Below are 17963 nucleotides of genomic sequence, written 5' to 3'. Positions count from 1 at the left end.
TCTGTGTGCTCACAGCAGGAGCAGAGTCTGGACTCAGGGGACCGAGAGGGGACAGTTGGGTGGGAGCAGGGACATGCCAGGACCAGCTGGGGAGGACACTGCCTGGTGCCTGGGGAGCTTGCAAGTGTCCTCACTGATATGCAGTAGAGCTGTTTTCAGCGGGGAGAGGCGAACTTAATGCATGGGGTCTCCCCTGAGATTCAGAATTGTCATTGGCTGTGTCCAGCCCCGGGGAGGTCTGTGGTGTTTGATGTCATGGGCAGGAGGGGACATCTGCTGCCCCCTGACATGCACAGGTCTCCCAGGCATGCCTCTCTCTGGGCCTCAGCCCCCGTCTATACAAGGACTCCCCGATGAGTCCTGATGGATCCGAATGATGTGTCTAACTAGCACCCACTGGGAAGCAGGTTGCAGGCGTAGTTGCCAGAAGCTGCAGTGGGTGGCCTCTGACGGTGCAATGCAACGAGGGGCTTCCAGCTCCCGGGGGACAGGGCAGGCAGGGGAGGTCCAGATATTCTCCTCCTCTCACACTGTCCTGGGTGATGTCAAAACATGGAATAATGCACAAAGTGCAGCCCCAGAACCCTGTGGTCTGGGCGTGTGCTGTTTGTGCCTGTTTCCAGAGCTGGGAAAGAGGGCGGACAGCACCTGAACAGCCCTCCTGCAGCATTCCTGCAGCGCCCCCCACCCCCTACCCCCATCCCCCGCCCCGTGTCTGCAGGGCTCTCAGAAGTCACCTCCAGGCCACCCCTGCAGGAGCCCAGCCACCAGGGGGCAGCAGCGGAGGGGCAGTGGGGTGGTCAGTGGGGATGGCTGTCACTTGGGGCTCGCCACTCTAAGGAAAACTGGCAGCCCCTGGACTGACCCCTCACCCCTGGCCTGGACCCCGAGTGCCCCCCAGACTCAGCTCAAGCTTAGGGCTTTCGGACACAGAGGTCCCACACACGGTGCTCAAGAGTCCCCAGGCATTTCCACATGATCTTCCCCAAATCTCCAGTGTCATCATCCTGGGCACCATTGTCCTCACCCTACTGTCCAGGGCACGAGGCCAGAGCTCCTGCCCAGCACAGTGACTTTTCCTGCCTCTGCACCTGCATCCTCCTCTCTCCTCCCTGGGACTCCTGACCCTGCTGGGAGTCCAACCATGGACAAGATGGGGGTGCTCATCTACCCCCCATGGACGGAGGGCTCAGGGCGAGCTGGGGGCAGAGGCAGCAGGGACTCTAGGCCCCTCAGGTCACTGTGCAGAGTAGGAGACCTGCTTGACCCCTCGGCGGCCTCTTTTTTGTTTTAATTAATTTGATTTTTCCATTTTCATGTACATGCTAAAATTTTCAAACAGTACAAAAAGTAATAACTTAAAAGTAGAAATTTGTCTCCCTGCCCTGTACCTGGTTCTTCTCCTGAAGGTCAGTGACAGCAATAGATGGGGGCCTCCTGCCCTGTCCCTCACTGAGGGTCTTGCAAGAGGGTCGCCCTGGTGATGTCAGGGCCCCAGGGCAGGCCCAGAGGACACGCTCTGCCACCCAGTGTGGAGCTGGGGGGTGGTCCTCTAGGCAGGCACCTGCGTCTGCCCTTCCCCTGCTCCCCTCTGCCCTCCTGCTCTGCGATGCCCAGAGGACACTCAGCTCTGCCTCCGCCTTCCCTGGAGCACCCCTCCCTTGGACACCCTTGGCCTCTGTCACTGGTCCCCAGGTGGCCCTGCCAGCTCTGCCCCCAGCCTGGATCCCTAGCTCTGTCAGAGCCCCTTGCCCAGCCCCCAGACCGCATCACCGAGGCATGTTCCTCTAGGTCTGGTACGAACCCTTCACTCAGGGCCTGACCAGGAGCTACTCCTGTTCAGAGACAGGTGACTGCGGCACAGCAGGGCAGAGGCGGGCAGGGGTAGGGCAGGGGGGCAGAGGGAGGGCCATCATGGGAAGGGTGGCTGTGCCCCCCATTGGGTCTCCATCCCAGGCTCTGGGCCCTGTCTAGCAGAGTTGTGTCCCTTGCCCCGTGGGTGTCAGGACAGCTTGCTACCTGCTGGGGGAGCCCCCCTGAAGGCATGTGCCCCTAACCCAGCCTCAGATTTCTGAATCCACTTGGTGAAGCCATTCCCCAGTTACCAGTTGGTCCCCAGAGAGATCTTCTTGATTTTGAAAGTCCCCGTGGCTCTGCCAGGAGACATTCTGATCCATGATTGCATGTGATCCTCTAGTAGCTGGAATGTGTGTGTGTGTGTGTGTGTGTGTGTGTGTGTGTAATCACCTGCCTCCCTGCCTCCCATTACACACATGAAACCCAGGGCCCCCAGCCTCTGGGCCAGACAAGGGCCAACCCTGTTCCTATGTCCGAGAGAGGGCATAGAAGGTCCTTCCCGATCCCAGGGCATGAGGGCAGTGGGCAGAGGTTGGGAACTGGAAGAAATGTCTGGGTGGGCATCCTTGGCCCTTGGGTGACAGGCTGCCTGCTGCCTGGGGGCTGCTGAGCCTTTGGGGAGGGTCCCAGGTGAGGTCAATGAGCCTCCCGCTCCCTGCCCTCCTCCCTGGAGCTCAATGCTGCCCACCCACCTGACCTGTGAACACCCTGCATTACTGTCTGGGGGGTCCGCTCCAAGCAGATTCCCGCTGCCCTGGGGCCTGGGGCCCAGCCTGTGGGACAGGAAACCCCCCACCCCTGGGACGGCCAAATGCACCAGCCCGACGGGCCTCCTGCGTGTCTGCACAAACCACAGCCAACTGACATGTGTAAGGCATTAAAGCCCCTGGGTCCCTCTCCTTGCCACGGGTACATTGTGAGGCCCCCGGGGGAATTTGTTTTTAAAGAGGTGGCTTTTTATGTGAGAGGGAAGCTGGCTGGAGAACTCAGGGGAGGGACCAACTTGGAGAAACAAACACAACCCCCCAGCCCTCAGGATCCGGGAGCCGACGCCAGAGGCGCCGAGAGAGCACCCCAGCCTGTCCACGGTGAGTCCTGGGGAGACCGGGAACTGGGTCTGGGGCCAGGGCTCTAAGGCCCTAGGAGGCCTGTCTCCTTCCACCCCTGTTCGGCATCCGGATGAGGCTGAGTTCATTAGTAGGTGCCTGCTGTATGCCCAGGGAGCCTCGGAGTTTGACCTGGGGAGACAGAGGCAAGTTCAGTCATACCAAACAGATGAGTGTGTGAGGGAGAGGAGGAGGAAGGGTCCAGTGAGTGCATTGTGGAGGGGGAGGGGGAGGGGGCCCCAGTGAGTACATTGTGAGTGGGGTGAGCAAAGCCCAGCTGGCTGGGTTTTGGGATTCTTGGGGAATAGTTGGATACCAGCAGAGGAATAAAAAGGTCACTTCTGGGGGCACTGGGGTGGAGCAGTTGGTTAGACATCTGACTCTTGGGGCGCTTGGGTGGCTCAGCAGTTGAGAATCTGCCTTCGGCTCAGGGCATGATCCCGGGGTCCTGGGATCAAGTCTCGCATCAGGCTTCCCACAAGGATCTGCTTCTCCCTCTGCCTGTGTCTCTGCCTCTCTCTCTCTCTCTCTCTCTCTGTGTGTGTCTCTTATGAATAAATAAATAAAATCTTAAAGAAAAAAAAAGCATCTGACTCTTGATTTTGGCTCAGGTCGAAATCTCAGGGTCCTGGGTTCGAGTCCCACCTCATAGGTCATAGGGCTCCGTGTTCAGAGGGGAATACACTTGATGATTCTCTCTCTTCCTCTCCCTCTACCCTACCTCCTGCTCCCTCTCTCTCTCTCTCTCTCTCTCTGTCTCAAATAAAAAGGGTTCACTTCTGGAGTTGGGGAAGTGGTGAGACAAAGCGACAAGGCTGGAGCCCTCCCTTCCCAGCTGAGGCTAAGGGGCCAGCTCCTCATAGGAGCATCTTGGGGAAGTCCCTGAGGGAGGCCCACTGCCATATGGACAGTAGGTCATGAGGCTCAGAGCAGTGGAGGTGGCCAGCAGGTTTCTGTGGTCTCCCCTGGGGAGTAGGGGACAATGCAGGGCCAGGAAGGCTATGGAGAAGCCACCAGCCTGAACACAACTCCCAAAGGTTGGATGGACAAAGATGTTATCTGTGTAGACACTGGGAAGCGAGGCTTTCTGGGGGATAGAGGTCAGTGTGGTGGCCTCCTGGCTGGGCCTGGAAGGTTGAGGGGCTTGAGGACACTCCAGGGCCAGTGTAGCCTGGGAGAAAGGCTGGAGCTGCCCTTGCACCCTGAGTTCTCTCAGGAACACATCACCTGGCCCTGCTCCATCGTCTCTCCAGGCCCACTTGAGGCCATTGCATGCCAGGCTCCATCAGTGGTCACTGGGGCTAAGGGCTGTGCTGCAGGTGCTTGGGCGGGCTATGCGTGCATATGACAGGGCATATGTGCATGTGGTGTGTGATCACATGGATGTGCCTACGTCTGAGTGTGTGTGGGCTTACGAACGGTGTCTCTATGTTTGCACACATCTAGACAGCCGAGTGTGTGTTTGCTTATCACATGTGGAAAAGTATGCATGCGTGTGTCCATCGGTATGTACACATGTCTGCATGCTTGGGTTTGGGGTGTGTCCAGGCATTCTTGTCTGTGATGTTTGTGTCATGTGTGCAAGTGTGTGGGTCATGGGCCGGTGTGTCTGCATGTGTCCACTTGTGGAGATGCAAGGATATGTAGATGTGGATGTGGATGGGGTGTGCACATGCTTGTTACAGGGGCAGGGCATGTTTGCATGCATGTGATGTGTGCGTGTCACTGTGCAGGTATATATGGGATGTGTCACTCTGCTTTCACAGTGTGTGTGTGGGGTGTGAACGCACGCTCATGTGGGAGGTGTGTGGTGGGCTGTGTTGGCATGTTTCTTTTTTTTTTTTTTTATGATAGTCACAGAGAAAGAGGGAGAGACACAGGCAGAGGGAGAAACAGGCTCCATGCACCGGGAGCCCGACGTGGGATTCGATCCCAGGTCTCCAGGATCGCGCCCTGGGCCAAAGGCAGGCGCTAAACCGCTGCGCCACCCAGGGATCCCCTGTTGGCATGTTTCTATGTGTGTGTATATCTCCGTATGTGCTTACTCGTGTACCACAGTGCATGTGTCCTTGAGGGATGCTGGGTCGTGGGTCTTGGGACCTCCATGCTGCTGTGAGCTAGTTGGAGGCACGAGGGCAGGAGAAACTGGTGGGAGGGGCTTCCTTGGGTCCCCTGCCATGATGCAGTTCTGGTGAGCTCCAGCTGGTAATTCATTCCCTGGTGCTGCTACGACAGGGCCTAGAGACTCTCGGCCCCCAAGGTAGCACCCCAGCTGCCTGTGCAGGGGGTTTGCAAGGAGGCTCTGCCCACCAGCTGGGCCATGACCTCTCCCAGGACAGGAAAGCTGTCGGTTTCTGTGTGCGACCTCCCTGTGGCTCAGGCTGAGATGTTCTGTTCCCACGTATTCCTTTTCACTGTGTTCCTTCTGTTTCTGATGCTGACTTCTCAACTAATAACACTCTTCCCTTTATTTAAATAAAAAGAGCTACAATTTAAAGCAAACTACTGAGTGGCTCCCCTGAAAGCAGGGCTTGAGACAAGGATTGGGTGGAGGCCACGTCCATGGGAAATGGCCAGGGGGCCAGGAGGAGAGAAGTGTATGAGAGGGGCCTGGTCAGGGTGGTCTCAGGATATCCTCCCAGGAACTGCTGGCAAGAGCACTGTCCCTGGCTTCCATCCCACGGGTTGAGGACCACCCACAGTCATTATCCAACATCATGTGAGTGAGACTGAGATGAGAAGTGGGCATGAGAGCTTTCTCTTCCCTGAAAGGAAGCAACCCTGGGGCACAGACAGAGTGGCACTCGTGAAGGGCTTCCCAGAGGTCCTATGAGGTTAGGATTCTTCATCCCCATTTCACTGACAAGAAAACAGAAGTCACTGGTCACAGGAAATGGCCAGTGTGTCAGTCCTCTATGCTGTGTAACAAATGATCCCAGGATGTAGCAGCTAGTGCATATGAGCGTGTTGGCACTCTTTTTTCCTGTGGGCTGAGATTTCATCAGCGGCCGGGGGTGGGAGGCAGCCAGTCTCTGACCTCCAGGGTCTGGGCCTCAGCTGGGATCACCTGAAGGCCTGTATCCAGGCTGTGCTAGGGGTGTTGGCAGGTTTCCAGGGGCGAACAGGACAGAGAACACAGAAGTCATGCCTGCCACCACCTACCAGCTGGGAGAGCGAGGCAGGGAGGTCCCAGCAGAGGGGTCAGGGTTCACTGTGAGGACAGCCTACGGGCTGGGAGGCGTTGGTGCAGCTGTCTCTGAGAGATGCAATCTGCCACAGCCAGCGGTTTGAACACTGGACTGATTCTGAAGTGTGTGCTCTTCACGAAGCACTATTTCCACCTCCTTACCTGTCTCCTCATAGTGAGTCCTTAAAAATGAGGGGCCTGGACCAGGCGGGCCCCTGGCTTTCCCTGAAGCACTACGACATGAGGATGTAAAGATGCGTACTGGGTGTAGCCACCACAGCAAGTGGAGGGACTTGGAATGAGAAGAAAATGCTATGAGAAACCTTCATAAGTGCCACACTTGCATCCCCCAGAGATAATGGAAGAGAAGACAAGCATCCCTGTTCTCGTGCATTGGGTAAGAAGAGAATCCAAAAGAACTCACAACATCAGAGAGTGGAGAGCATCCAACAGCAGGCAGATTTCTATTCATTTCTGGGAATGAAAAATAGGATGGAAGAGCCCACCTAGGAAGCCGAGTGAGGAAGATCCATTGGGAATATTTACAGAGAGGGCTGCAGGGGACGGACGGGCAGCCCACCCAGCAGACACCCAAAAGGAACTCCACTCTCATGCTGCAGGGGTAGAGTGAGAAAGATGGCCCCAATCAGCATTGGCTGACTGCCCAACTCACGCTCACCTAAACGCAGGATCCTAGAGCCAGGAGGGGCTTCTCTAAATGTTTGCTTATTTGTTCATTTGTTTGGAAATCAGGGAGGAGTTCTGGCATTGAGGGGTCCCCATCATCACGCTGGCCTCCCTCTGGCTCATTTTACACCAAACCTGAGTGAAGAGCCTGCCTGTTTATACAGCACACCCAGCTTTGGTGTCACTGCCTTCTTAAATGTGAAGTGAAAGAGATGGCCAGTTGGATTGAGGAAATCATGGAAAGGTCCAGATAAACTATGGGGGAAAATGAGTCAGAGGAAACAGATTATCTTCTGGTAAACAGAAGAAAACAGAACCTCTGCTATCAGGCATTGTTTCCATAACAAAAACAGGGTGCTGAGGGGAAGACATCAACAGCAAAAACCCAGGGGACCACTCTTGGGAGATTAAATATGTAATTCCTGAAAGAAAAGATTAAAAGTGCTCAAAGTCAAAACTGAGGCAATCTCTTAGCGCAGAGAATAAAAGCACAAGAAAACCTACAAGAGGAGACCTAAAGGATGGACGCAGGAGGTCCAGCGTTCCTGCGGAGAGCAGTGCCAGAAAGAGGAGAGCGAGCAGTGGTGGGGAAGGAGTGCTAGCGCGCCCCTCTACCACACGCAGACTCCTCACCAGTAGACCCCGATGCTGAGCTAGTGGGATGGAAAACAGCCTCAGAGTAAGACACCCCATGGAAAAACTGCAGAAGGCCCAGGATGAGGAGGTGACTCGGGCCCATTGTGGACAGAAAACACATCCCCTCCCCACAAAGACCCAGGGCTCAGACCTGCACAGGATACCCCATCAACACCTCGGCACAGGCGGACCACAGCCCTCAAGTTCTGAGGGAAGGTGGTTTACCACCCATTAGTACATGTGCAGCAAAACTACTGGCTACTCTTTTCTTTTTTAAAAGGTTTTATTTATTTGAGAGAGAAAGGGAGGGAGCACAAGCAGAGGAAGAAGCAGACTCCCCTCGGAGCAGGGAGCCCGATGCTAGACTTGATCCCAGGACCCCGGGATCATGACTTGAGCCAAAGGCAGACATTTCACCAATAGGAGCCACCCAGATGCCCCTAGAATTTTTTTTTAAAGCTTTTTTTTTTTTTTTTAAGATTTTATTGATTTATTTATTCATGAGAGACACACACAGGGAGAGAGAGACAGAGACACAGGCAGAGGGAGAAGCAGGCTCCTTGCAGGGAGCCTGATGTGGGACCCAATACCGGGTCTCCATCTCCAGGATTACACCCTGGGCTGCAGGCGGCACTAAACCGCTGCGCCACCAGGCTGCCCAGAATTTATTTTTTTTGAAGATTTTATTTATTTATTCATGAGAGACACAGAGAGAGGCAGAGACACAGGCAGAGGGAGAAGCAGGCTCCATGCAGGGAGCCCAATGTGGGACTCGATGCCAGGACCCGGGATCACACCCTGAGCTGAAAGCAGACACTCAACCGCTGAGCCACCCAGGCTTCCCTAGAATTAAGTTTCTTTAAAAATAATTAAAGCCAATGAATTCTGAATTTGAAAATGGAGAGAAGGTCAAAATCAAGGGTGAGGCAGGGTTCAAAGGACAAGCATAGAGTCACATGGGGAGGATAAAGGGATAGAGAATTTGACCCAGAGAGACCATGTACAGACAATGAAATCTGACGTGCGGGTGTCACGGTACTGGAAGGCAGACAAGAAAGGGTTGGGCCCATTATCCGTGTGAGTTCACAAGGATGCCACCGTTCTTGGAGAATGGTACGAGAAAGCACTGTAGACAAGTGAGAAATAAATTAGAATAAATACCTATCTAGAGAGGAGAAAATAAGGAACTTGCTATTGTGAGAGGAATTGAAATAACCTGAAAATTTTGGCAAATGCAAGAAAGAGGGGAGGAGCCTGGAGGTAGGACAAGAAACAGTGGACCCAGCACCACTGCCATTGCACTGGCTTGAACGATCATATTTAAAGACAAACATGTTGGGCAGCCCTGGTGGCTCAGCGGTTTAGCTCTGCCTTCAGCCCAGGACATGATCCTGGAGACCTGGGATCGAGTCCTGCGTCAGGCTCCCTGCATGGAGCCTGCTTCTCCCTCTGCCTGTGTCTCTGCCTCTCTCTCTCTGTGTGTCTCTCATGAATTAATAAATAAATAAATCTTAAAAAAAATAAAAATAAATAAAGAGAAACATGCTCAGATGAGGCTAATAAAATACAATTATGCACTTTTAAGATCCAACTCTAGGGGCACCTGGGTGGCTCAGTGGTTGAGCATCTGCCTTTGGCTCAGGTCATGATCCCGGGGTCCTGGGATCGAGTCCTACATTGGGCTCCTCGCATGCCTTCTTCTCCCTCTGCCTAGGTCTCTGCCTCTCTGTGTCTCTCATGAATAAATAAATAAAATATATTTTTTTTAAAGATCCAACTCTGAAGCAAGAAGGAGAAGAAAATAAAGTTAGAAATAAATAGGAAAATAGGGGGTAGGCACATGTTCATAAAAACAGAGAACGGATTCCAGGAGAGGTTCCCAGAGAAGGGGAGTGGGCAGTGGAAAAGGCAGGTGTGCCGGCACGAGAGCCCGAAATGCCCACGAAGCAGCGTTCAGGTGTCGGGGAGACGGGTCATGGGGGTCGGAGGCAGGTGGCCGTAGAAGCTGTGTGCGTGTCTCCCGCGCAGGGACGTGTGGTTCCAACAGGTCATGCTTCGTCACAGCCCCCCGCCCCCGTGGTCTGCTGAGAGTGCTGGGTGGAGAAGGGCTGCCAACGCTGCACAGGGGCCTTCCTGCTGTCACTTCCACGGGGACAAATGGGCAGAAGTCCAGGCACGGACACACCACTAATGGTGGCAGAGCCAGGGCTGGGACACGACCTCCCTTCTCAGGTCTGTCCTCGGGGGTGCTGGGGACCCAGCGAGGGCTCTGCAGGGCTGGTCTGCTTGAGGGGCCAGTGCTGTCCAGAAGCTGGGGCGTCAAGAACCCAGGAGGGCACAGGGTCTGCGTGCCGCCCCATCCCTGAGAGGGCCCTGAGGACGCAGAGCAGCTGGGGTCTCCCTACCTCACCCACACCCCTCACTAGCCTTCCTGGCCTGGTTCCCTCCCAGTCCTGCTGCCGCCTAGAACCCTGGATGGTGGCCCAGCCTGGGACCAGGATCCTCTGGTTCTGGCAGTGACCACGCACCAGGGGCCCTGAGTGGGCAGCAGGGCTGCAAAACGCTGACGCTCCAGATTTCTGGCCTAAACCCCCAGGTCCAGCCTGCTCTGCAGCCGGGGTCGGGGTGGCCGGGACGCTGAGGGCTGCAGGCCAGGAGCACTAGGTGAGGTGTGGTGGGAGCATCCGGGGCCACATGCCATCTTCCATGCTCACCTGAAGCTATTTTTACAGGCAAATAAAGGGGTGTGGTGACAGTAACAACACGACCACTGGTTGACCACTTACCCTGAGTGGCCTCTCCCAAGCTGCCCTTTCACCGGGGCTCTGGGTAGTCTCTTGGCATCAGCAGCCTCCTTTATGGCCCAACAGCTGCACCCAGCCCACAGGGTCCAGGGCTTTCCATCTGCACCCCCCGCCCCCTTCTCAGGGAAGTGTTGGTTACTGATTGAACACTGGGAGCCTTGAATGGGACGGCTCCTGGCAACAATCAGCCAGACTGAAGACCTCTGCTCTCTCTTCCAGCACACACAGCAGCTCCTTACGGCCTCCGCTGGACCTCGCCGTGCACAGGCCAGCCTGGTGGATTGTGTCATGTGGATCAGCTGGTGGCTCTGGCCCCTGGTGGCCATCTGTGCTGGAGACCGGTTCCGGGATGAGGCTGAGAGGATCATGCGGGGCACACCTGTCATCGACGGGTGAGTGGCCACATGTCCTGGGACTAGGGATCTGGGGCTGCAGGGGCAGGAGCTCATGTGCCCTTGATTTGACAGACCTATCTCTGCTGGGACTCAGTTTCCTTGTGGGGTCTGTTAGGGCTTTCCAAAGCTTCAGCAGGAGTGGAGCAGTTGCAAAGCCCCTGTGGCTCTCAGCAGCACCTGGGGTGTCCTACAACCTGACCCCCCTGTGCCCGTAGGTGCCAGATCCCAGCCTGGAGTGGGTGCTGGGGGTAGAAGATGGTGGCACCTGGCCCTGGGCATGCCTCCAACTAGCCACAAAATCCAAGGGGCCATACTTCCTCACTGGGCCTTTGCTGCTTCACCTGAAGCTGTGGGTAAGGGTGGTGTCTGCCACCAGCCCCCGGGAGGCCTTTCCTGGCCCTTGTGACCCTCCTCTGAGATGTATCCACCTGGGGGTGACTCACCAGGCAAGGGGCCCCTGGGTCACCTCTGTGCTGTCTGCCTAGCATGACCTCACTGGTGTGCTCCCTGACGCACCCACTCCTGCAGACCCCTTCCCATCTTGTTGTGCCTCTGGTGTCACAGCTGCCCCAGCAGAGTTTATGTCCTGCATCTGCACCCACCCTCTCTCCCTGCCCCCACTTCACCTCCACCTCCACCGGGTCACCAGTGAGCCTCTGTCCTGGTTTCCGCCAGCCAAGGTCCAGGCTCAGAGCTGCAGCCAGGGGAGTGTGGGAGATATAAGTTCCAGCTCCGGTCCTTCTGGCTCAAACCCTCCACTCGCCGCGTCTCCCACTGAGCTCAGAGTAGAGCCCAAGTCTGCTTTCAGCCCCCAAGACCCCCCCTGGCCATCCTCACACCCCCAGATGCTCCAGGCAGGTCCCACTGTCCCCGCTTGTCCTCACACCATGCTCCCACTCTCTTCTCCTCCTGAGCTTTGCTCAGGCCACCTTTCCTGACCCCTGTGTGAAATGCCACCTGTGCACACACCACACCCACTCCTGCTTCCCTTCTGCTGCGGTTCCCCTGCCAACCAGCAGACAGCAGGAACTGGACCCCTGTGTGTGCCGCCCAAGAGTGGCCTGTGGCATGCACTAGCACACCCTGGGTGCAGCACCGTTAGGAGGGCACCCGTGTGTGTCTCTGTCTGCTCCCAGCAACTGTTCGGTAAATGCTCCAGTTATTACTATTTGGCAGGTGTTCTGGGCTTTGTTGGACAAAAAACTAAGAAAATGGGCTATGTCATTCTATGGGAAGCCCAGGGAGCTGCGGTGGCCCAAGAGAAAGGAGGTCGTGCACCCCTCCCTCCCTGTAGCTCCTCCTTGGCCCCAGGGTCCCCTCATACATGCTCCGAGGAGGGTGAGGCCAAGTCTCCTCAGAGGCTGCTACCTGGGTACCCCTCCCGCCCTCCCGGGACGGAGCCACCGCTGTCTGGTCGGTGGCCAGCGAATGCGCAGATGCCAAAGGTGTGAGTCAGGGAAGCTGCTCTGCTCCCTGATTCTCAGGGCCAAGGGGTGGCTGGGCACAGAGTGGGGTTCCTGAGGCCCACATGACAGGTGAGTTGGATCCAAGGGCCCAGACAGCCAGGAATGCTCAGGGAACTGGAGTCTGGGGACCTGAGATAGTCCAGAGAGCTACAAAGTGAAGACGAGGCTGACAGGACCAAACCCAACGCTTGGGTATCAGCTACCTGCATTACTCTTGGGGCAAGAGACCCAAGTCGAGAGACATCCAGAGGGAGGCCCGGCGTGGTGTTTCATAATGGTCACGGGCTGCTATAAGCGGCCGTCTCCATCGGCATGCCAGCCAGCAGGAGTGAGCAGGGGACACGGAGGACACGGACTGAGCTACAGCTGTCTGTGAAGGAGAGCTTTCGGAAGCTCCCAAACGGCAGAACTTGTCACATGGCCATACCCGCCATACAGGGGCAAGAAAGTATCTCTATTTCTTTTTTTTTTTAATTTTTATTTATTTATGATAGTTACAGAGAGAGAGAGAGGCAGAGACACAGGCAGAGGGAGAAGCAGGCTCCATGCACCGGGAACCCGACGTGGGACTCGATCCCAGGTCTCCAGGATCGCGCCCTGGGCCAAAGGCAGGCGCCAAACCGCTGCGCCACCCAGGGATCCCTATCTCTATTTCAAATGGCCAAAAATAGGGGTTTCTGTTACTAAGAAAAAGGTGGAGATAAGAAGCCACCAGTAATCTCTCCGACAATAGCTAGCTGTCATTCAAGGGCTGGGACTTGTCACCTGTCCCCTTGGAATGGGACAGGGTCCTCCTGTCACCTCTGAGGACGCTGCCCTGGCCTCACAGATAAGGAGGGTGGATCCAGCAGGGTCTAGAACAGCAGTGTTGACAGCAGGCCGAAGGTGGCCTCTGTTCCCTGCTGTGGGTTCCAGTGAAAGTGCCCCTCCCTCCTGGTGGTTTCCAGGCTGACAGCTAGAGGGTGTGGCAACCTCGGAGGCGGGGATGGGGGGTGGGGTGGGGGGGTGGGGGTAGGGCAAAGTCCTGTGCAAGGCCCTGCCCCGCCCTGCCCCCAGAGGCCCTGGTACTCTGAAGTTTACCTACCCCATCCACCACTCCACCAGCAAAGGCGTCCTGACCACCAGCCCACACCCTGTCCCATCAAAACACAGTTATGACAGGAGCCCCCCAAGAGAGCAGGGGGGGCTTCCAGGGTCTGGGCCCAACTTGCTTTGGAAAAGCTCCACCCAGGGGTGGCTGGCCTGAGGTCCTCATCTACCCTCCCATGTACTCTAAAGTACCAAAGCATCCCCATGTTCCAGGTGGAAAAACTGAGTTGAGAGGTGGGAGGAGGGGTTGGAGATGGGAACTAGATGGGGGGTGAGCCTGGGGCTGCTGGTCCTGGGAGGAGCGGTCTCAAAACCAGGAGTGGCCACCCACATAGGGCAGTGCCCCCTGGGATGGGGCTGGGAGGGCTGGCGAAGCGCCAGGACGAAGGCCCCTTGGCACTGTATTAGGGATCCAGCAGGAGCGCCTTCACAGGTGTCCTGAGTTCCAGACTTCGCTGATTCCAGCGCAGTTTCCAGCTGGCAGGTCTGAGATGGGCCCGAGACTCTGCATTTCCAACCAGCTCCCTGGCCCATGTCTCTTCCGTCTATGCAACCGAGGGAGACCAGGCATCCCAGAGGTCTCTCCTCCTTTGGGCAACTCCTGGTTCTTGGGTCCAGCCCTGTGGGTTCTGCCTTTGTAGCCCAGACCAGCTGCTTACATTCAGCCCCACTCCTTCCCCCTCCCTCCCCGCCCCAGCCTCCCTCCAAAGCACTAGCTCCTATGGCTCCTGGGAAGGCTCAGATGGGCCTCAGTGCTGTGCAAGCATAGAAGGCTGTGCTCGGAAATGGGGCGGGGCTGTCACAGAGCCCCTGATGCCCTGCTCCAGCAGTCACAGGAGGGTGGGGTGGGGTGGGGGAGCCAGGTCTCCAAAGGCAGGCCACACCCACATCCCCGCCCCCTCCCTGCAAGGGGAGGATTTCATCTTGTGCAAATTCTCAGCGTCCCACACCCAGCTACCCAGTGTCACAGACTGTTGGAATTCCTGCCCCTGCTCCTCCCTCTTCCCCAGGAAGGGTCCTCGCAGGGAAGACCTCCCAGAGGTTCTCTCAGCTCCGTTACCTGGCCTGGGTGTGGAGCACCGTGGAGCGGCTAATCTGTGCTTAGGTGTGTTCACACAAGGAGCAGTCTGTCACCCCAGTGGCTGGCTTTTGTTCGGAGGCTTGGAGGCCCCAGGTCCATGGGGCCATCCTGGCTGGCCTCTGAGCCTTTCTCTGGCCTTCCCCAGGCACAACGACCTGCCCTGGCAGCTGCTAACCAGGTTCAACAACCAGCTTCAGGTTGAGGCGGCCAACCTGACGAGTCTCACCCACACACACACCAACATCCCCAAGCTGAAGGCTGGTTTTGTGGGGGGCCAGGTATGGCTCAGCCCAGCCCTACATTTGCCTGTGCTGGGGTCCCTTCACCCCTCCTCTGTGTCCGGGCTATGGCGCAGGTCCTCCCTGGTGGCCGTGGACCTCCTAAGCCCCTTGAAGACACAGGTCTTTGGAAGGGACTTGGAGAGCCACACAGGCCATGGGAGGGCTTCCAAGATGGGAGGGGAGCCCGATGCCCACATGCCTGTGAGGGTGGGACCCAGAGCCTCCCTACTAGCACCTCTCCCCTGTGGCCCCTAGTTCTGGTCCGCATACACACCCTGTGACACCCAGAACAAAGACGCTGTGAAGAGGACACTGGAGCAGATCGATGTCATCCATCGCATGTGCCAGATGTACCCGGAGACCTTTGTGTGTGTCACCAACAGCACAGGTGGGTCCTGGTCCAGCCCCAGCCCTCAACAGAGCAGCTAGAGCTGCCCAGATATGCCTTATGTGGAGGCTCCAGGGACACTCCGCCGCAGTTGGCTCTCCCCACAGGCATCCGGCAGGCCTTCCAGGAGGGGAAGATAGCCAGTCTTGTTGGTGTGGAGGGGGGCCACTCCATAGACAGCAGCCTGGGCGTCCTGCGGACACTCTACCACCTGGGCATGCGGTACATGACTCTCACCCACAGCTGCAACACACCCTGGTAAGTGCGCACAGGAGGGCCCACGGGCCAAACGAGGGTCTGCCTCTCTCCGGCACCTTGCTGTCCTTCAGGGAGTCCTAGGTGTGGGAGGACCAGGATGACTGTTCTGCCCCTGGGATACCTGCTTTCTGCTCTCCCAGGGCTGACAACTGGCTGGTGGACACAGGAGAGGACAAGGGCGAGAGCCAAGGCCTGTCACCCTTTGGCCAGGTGAGGGAGGGCATTCAGCAAAGACCACTGTCACCCTCAGAGAAGTGACCAGGACACAGGGTCCTGTCTCTCAGGCCCTCAGTTCAGTCAGCTGGAGCTAGCAGGGGTTGTCTCAGGGTGGGTGTTCCCTGGAACCTGTGGGTCATCTCCTAGCCATTGAAGAGTTCATTAATACCTGGTCCAGCAAGGCCCTTGCCCAAATCCGCTCCTCCCCATGCCTGGCCTTGTCATGGGGGGCTTCAGTGAACCCTAGAAGGCTGGCTGCTGAGCCTTGTGTCCATGCAGCGTGTGGTGAAGGAGATGAACCGGCTGGGGGTCATCATTGACTTGGCCCACGTGTCTGTGAGCACCATGAAGGATGCCCTTAGTCTGTCCAAGGCTCCCGTCCTCTTCAGCCACTCCTCGGCCTACAGCCTGTGTCAGCACCGGCGCAACGTGCCTGATGATGTACTTCAGCTGGTGGTGAGGGGCTAGGGGACAGGCTGGGGTTGGGGGCCGTCTGCCCTGTTCCCTGGACTGGTCCTGAGGTGCGGTGCTTGCTCTTGGCCCACTGCTCCACCCTTCTCCTAAGCAGAACCAGACAGGTAGCCTGGTGATGGTGAATTTCTACAATGACTACGTTTCCTGCAAAAAGGAGGCCACCCTGTCCCAAGTAGCAGGTAGGCAGATGTGAGTGGCCCCAGGAGCTGAGTAGGGGAGGGCTGCTCCCAGGACCCACACCTGTTGCCTTCTTTGGCAGACCATCTGGATCACATCAAGAAGGTGGCAGGAGCTGGAGCTGTGGGCTTTGGTGGGGACTTTGATGGTGTCTCCAGGTAAGGGGCAAGGCCAGTGTCCTGTGGATGAGATGGGTCATGCCTCCCATAAACATGTTATGAGAGTCTGAAGCTGGAAAGTGTGTAACTGTGACCAGGCAAAGTATGTCTCACTCTAGAAGCCACTCCATTGGGGCCCCCAAGGCCTTGGGATGGGAGCATGGGCAGCTCAGTGATTTGTGGGAAGGTGGACAGGCTTCTGAGGCCCTGACCCCTAGGATGCAGAGCTTGGTTCTCTCTGCCCTCACCTCAGGCTCCCCTTGGGGCTTGAAGACGTGTCCAAGTACCCAGACCTGGTGGCTGAGCTACTCAGGAGGCAGTGGACAGAAGCGGAGGTCAGGGGTGTCCTGGCCAACAACCTGCTCCGGGTTTTCGAGGCAGTGGAACGGGTGAGGAGGGGCAGCTGTGCTTACCCAGCTTTCTCTGCTGGGAGGGAGGGATGCAGGCAGGCAGGCAGGCAGCCCAACCTGTGTCTGTCCCCAGGTGAGTGATCACACACAAACTCCCGAGGAGGAGCCCATCTCCCTGGACAAGCTGCAGGATTCCTGCAGGACCAACTATGGCTACTCAGAGGCCCCCAGCTTCCACCACCAGCCAAGGGTCCTGCTGGCCTCCCTCACCACCGTCCTCCTCGGCCTGTGTCTCCTATGATGCTCTGGGGTCCGGACCTCCTGGGCTCCTACAGCTCTGGGGATACTGTGGCCCTCAGTGCAGAGAGATTCCAGGATGCTGCTCCCCATGCACAAAGCCTGGGCTCTCCTGAGCAGGTACCTGGGCTCACCTGAGGCAGTAGGGCGTGGGCACTTCCAGACTAACACACACTGTACTGTCAATAAAGGCCAACAACCCTTCTGAATCATGAGGATGTGTGTCCCTGGAGGGGGTTTCTGAGCATCCGAGGGCAAATCCTGTGCAAACGGTCCCAGGCTGGACCTGAAGGCACAGGAGTGCCTGCGTCCTGGAAGAGTAGGACCAGAAAGGGCTCAGCCTCTTTGAAAGTGCTCTGCATGGGCTCAAGTCTTTACAAACGCAGTCTAGGCTCCTGGTGCCCCCTTCCCAGGTACACACACACCTGCAGGAAGGCACACCTTTACATGTGTACTCATGCATGTGTACAAAAGCCTATGCTTACGCATACACGTATGCAAACCCCTTCCACATCCTCATGCACACACATGTGCCCACATCCCTCCCCACATCCTCATGCACACACATGTGTTCACATCTGCCCCTTGGCCCTGCTACCCCCTTTCTAGACCAGAGCCTCTGGGAACACCCCATGTGGACAGGCACAGGCTTTAATAGTGAGGGAGGAGCTCCCCTGCCCAGATGCCCTGGGCCCAAAATGCCCGCAAAGGAAGAGCCAGCCCTGCACAGCCCCCACCTGAAACTGGACAGCCCCCCAGCCTCCGTGAGGGTCCCTGCCTCTCATTCCCAGGCTGATCTGACATGACCAGAAGGGACACTGCTGGGTATTTGCTGATCACTTTGGGTCAATTTAACATTCAAGGAAAAAATAGCAAGTAAAGGTTCCTCCCTGATTTGGCCCCATCAGCCACCAGAAAGCCTTCAGGCAGCCACAGGATTTTCTGGCGGAGACTGCTGGAAGGGGCCCTCTGGTGGGTTGCGGAGGTAGCACACCAAATTTGCTACGTGGAAGCATTTTTTTCAAGGTTTGAAATAACCCTCATCACACCAGAGAC

At 56.9% G+C, this 17963-nt stretch overlaps 1 protein-coding gene across 1 annotated transcript; it reads left to right on the top strand.

Annotated features, from left to right (window-relative positions):
• Positions 1-2815: 2815 nt before the first annotated feature.
• On the top strand, positions 2816-17116 carry DPEP1 (dipeptidase 1). Its single transcript, XM_025427148.3, has 11 exons — positions 2816-2945; positions 10497-10669; positions 14454-14586; positions 14845-14977; positions 15085-15235; positions 15376-15445; positions 15731-15907; positions 16020-16104; positions 16185-16260; positions 16514-16649; positions 16744-17116. Exons 2-11 carry the CDS (start codon positions 10566-10568, stop codon positions 16909-16911), a joined length of 1233 nt encoding a protein of 410 aa, XP_025282933.1. The 5' UTR covers positions 2816-2945; positions 10497-10565; the 3' UTR covers positions 16912-17116.
• The last annotated feature ends 847 nt before the right edge of the window (positions 17117-17963 follow it).

Source organism: Canis lupus, chromosome 5 (assembly GCF_003254725.2).
Source record: "Canis lupus dingo isolate Sandy chromosome 5, ASM325472v2, whole genome shotgun sequence".
Classification (NCBI taxonomy): Eukaryota; Metazoa; Chordata; class Mammalia; order Carnivora; family Canidae; genus Canis; species Canis lupus.
Note: the sequence above shows the minus strand (reverse complement) of the source record. Positions and strands in the feature narration are given on the sequence as shown.

Excerpts from the sequence above, each read along its gene's own strand:
- DPEP1 (XM_025427148.3), top strand. The coding sequence starts at position 10,566 with ATGTGGATCAGCTGGTGGCTCTGGCCCCTGGTGGCCATCTGTGCTGGA. Across the intron at positions 10,670-14,453 it reads GGCACACCTGTCATCGACGG|GCACAACGACCTGCCCTGGC; the intron begins GTGAGTGGCCAC and ends GGCCTTCCCCAG. Across the intron at positions 16,105-16,184 it reads CACCCTGTCCCAAGTAGCAG|ACCATCTGGATCACATCAAG; the intron begins GTAGGCAGATGT and ends CTTCTTTGGCAG.